The 3,140-nt window shown below is 49.9% G+C and overlaps 1 protein-coding gene across 1 annotated transcript in view; it reads left to right on the top strand.

Moving 5' to 3' along the window:
* Positions 1–1,512, top strand: part of DENND2D (DENN/MADD domain containing 2D) — a 16,334-nt gene extending 14,822 nt beyond the window's left edge. The window contains exon 12 of the mRNA XM_009335108.1: positions 1,048–1,512. Coding sequence (XP_009333383.1) covers positions 1,048–1,109 — 62 coding nt within the window. The 3' untranslated portion in view covers positions 1,110–1,512. The remainder of the gene's footprint in view (positions 1–1,047) is intronic.
* Positions 1,513–3,140: the final 1,628 nt, after the last annotated feature.

The following is a 3,140-nucleotide window of genomic DNA, read 5'->3' as shown; positions in this document are numbered from 1 at the left end:
CCCATGCCCGGAGAGGGATGCAGCTCGAGGCTGGGGATGCTCAGGGCAGCAAGTAGCACCCGTTTGCTCTCAACAGCTGCATTTCTCTGTCCCTGTCAAGCAATCAAAAAAAATCCCTGGGCTGATTTTAGATCTTGTTGCTTGCCTGGGGAGCGGGCAGGCTTACGGAGAGCTCAGCGTTTAGGCAAATATGCCAGTAGCAGCGCAAATATTTGGCTTGGACGCAGGCAGCAGCTGGAGGCTGGCTCCTGGCTGCGCTGCCTGCGAGCACTGACTCATCTCTGCCACCAGCTCCAGCGCGGACCCGTGGCGGCTGGGTTGGTCCTTTCCCCTTCCAGGGGATTTACAGCGCACGGGGCAAAACATCTCCGGTAGCCAGAGACATCCTGACCCGGGACTTGCCACCCCCGAGGTCTCGCTGCACGCAGAGTGCAAGAGGGTGCAGTCGTTGCGCTCTATCAGCGACCGCTGCGTCGAGCAAAGCAAACATTCCCTTGGACGGTGCCACGTGGCAGTGAGCGGCAGATGGTGCCCGTGGCGGGGCCCTCTCCAGCCCGTCTGCAGCCTGCCCCGGGGGGCTGGGGGCCCGGCACTGTACCTCGGTTGCTGCTTTCTCTGCCCTTTTAGGTCAGACTGTATAGGGCAGACACGGACCTGGGTCTGCCTGGGGTTGGGAGAGAGGGACGGCACAATCCCAGCTCTCTCATTATATTCCCAGTCTACGTCACCTTTTTGGCTATTCACGTTCCCAGGGTCTCCCGCTTTCTCTCTTCCTTGCTGGTTGGAGAGGAAACACAAAAACTGAACAGGAGTGAACGCGTGGGTTAAAATCTTACGCTAACCCAGCATAATAAAGCCCATTTTGGGTAGGTGAGAGGGATGGGTGGAATTGCAACAACCCCGATTTCACCTGGGTGCAGCTGTCCATAACCCAGCGCGGTTTGGCCCCCAGGGTGCATACCACTCCCCAGGACTGGGGCCGTGCAGCCCTGTATCCTCCCCAGCCCAAACGCTTGCATTTCACTAACGACCTTTTCTCATCCACAGCATATTTCCAGCAGAAAATAACAGAGTACCACGAACAGAAGAAGCACCGAAGGGACTCCTGAAGTCCAGCCTGGGAACACAGGAGCAGGGCTGGGACTGAGCAGGTCCCCGCCAGCGGCACCACGCTGCGCAGACTCGACACGTGCCCCGTCCAAGGGCAGAGCACTCTGGACTCTGCTGGATCTGTCCGCCGGTTCCTGCCCATCTGTGACTCATGAGATGCGTGGGCAGCACCGAACACCAGTTTCTACCCTTTCTTTTTTCCTCAGGGCATCATTGCACTGGAAAACTCTTTTGCACAGAGCTAGCAAGCAGGCTGTGATTTCTTTTCCCATCTTGCTAGCAACAGGGACAAACTGCAACTCAGTGCCCCGCCCCGCGCAGAGTCTTCGGCCCCATCAGGACCTCACGCAGCGCGGGAGGGAAGTCAGGGAGCTGGCTGCAGGACAACAAACTTTGTAGAGTAATTGTTGTGGGAGGGGGGGGCGGGTAGTTTGGGGGGGGGGGGGGGAAGGATGAGTAGGAAATAGTGTTATTTCTAATTAAAACAAACCTAGGTTTTGCAAATAAGTAACATCCTATTGAATAAGTTTCCCAGGTTTCTATTATTAACAACTGTTTCACTTTATTTTCTGTCAAGATATGCTCATTGTTAAATACCGGCAGGAACAGTCGTGGTGGATTTTAGCTGTTTCCTCTATAGCGGCTGTCTGCTTCGTTGGTACCACTTAGAGCCCAGTTTAGCTCTTTAAAGAAACAAAAATATTCTTTTCCAACAGGTTATTTATTTGTGCTGTAAGCAAACTGTGAAGGCCACAGGGCTGTGTTTTGTAGTAGAGGGAAACGGTGGATCAACAGCTTCGGATAGGGAGGAAGTATTTGTTAAACCCAGTAGTAAAACATGTCGACGTCCTCCTTGTTTCTGGTTTTGATGCCAACTTCTTTTAAAACCTTGCAGTTCATTGAAGCACCGTCTCTGAAATGTGATGCCTGCAGCAGATTTAAAGCTAAATTATGGTTCGCCCCCTTTCCTGATGCACTCATCCAGGGAATAAATATTGCAGCAGGGGAAGCTGGTGCTGGCTGTAGATCTGCCTGGTTCCTTCCCAGGCAAACCAGGGCCAGCTACTTCTCCCAGCAAGGGCTGGGGTCAAAGGCAGAGCTTCATCCTCCTCTCTGGGATGTTATAGCCAAGCTGCCGCATCACTCAGTACACACTAGACATGTGCACACATGCAGATGTTATCAAAAATATAGTTTAATACAACTTTTGCAGTGGTATTGAATGCCACGGTGAGAGATTTCACATAAACACTAAAAAATGAGCAGGCTGACTGCCAGACAGCTTTCACTTTCAGAGCTATTGAACATGTAACGAAAACAAGACAGATGCAAAGGGCATTTATTTTAGAAGTAACTATTTGTGCAGTGACGCACAAATGTGACAGAAACACAGCTGGACAAAGGGTACAAACTGAACAGCAATGAAACTCTCTAGCCCCGCTGAAAGAAAAGTGTTGATTTTTGTTCGGCCCCCGTGTGTGTTTGGAGGGGGGAACAAGAATTATTTGTTAGAGAAAAAAAAAGCAGGGGGGGATTTTTGGCACTGTGGGTACCTTCTCTGGCTCCACAAGTTCCCCCTCATGGGCAGAGAGCGTGTTACAGGTTTAACTACAGGAAATTAAAGCTTAGTGGTCTTTTTCTGTGGGGTTTTTTTTTATTATTATTTAAAAAGGTTCACCTGCCAGCAGAAAATTATATGTGTGGAAAATCAAGGGCACCTATCAAGAATTGTCCCTTTTGAAAAGACCGCTTGCCGCCTCCTTCTCCTGCTTGTTCATTACCGTTTGAGAACATGCCGACCCTTTTGGTTGTAAAGCGTAACACCGTCTCATTGAGAAAAATAGGAAGCGGACCTTGCTTTGGCAGTAGCTCTTTAGAAAAGAAGAATTAGAAATCACATAAGGGACTGGATTGTGTGGTTGCTTATTTCCTGCCAGAGAAAAATGTAATAGAAGGTTATTCCTTAGCTGCTGAAAAGAAAACAGAGATACACAAAAACTGATCCTTAAATTTAAAAAAAAATGTTGTTC

This window comes from Pygoscelis adeliae, unplaced genomic scaffold (genome assembly GCF_000699105.1).
Source record: "Pygoscelis adeliae isolate BGI_AS28 unplaced genomic scaffold, ASM69910v1 Scaffold472, whole genome shotgun sequence".
NCBI lineage: Eukaryota > Metazoa > Chordata > Aves > Sphenisciformes > Spheniscidae > Pygoscelis > Pygoscelis adeliae.
This window is presented reverse-complemented; position numbering and strand designations above follow the sequence as displayed.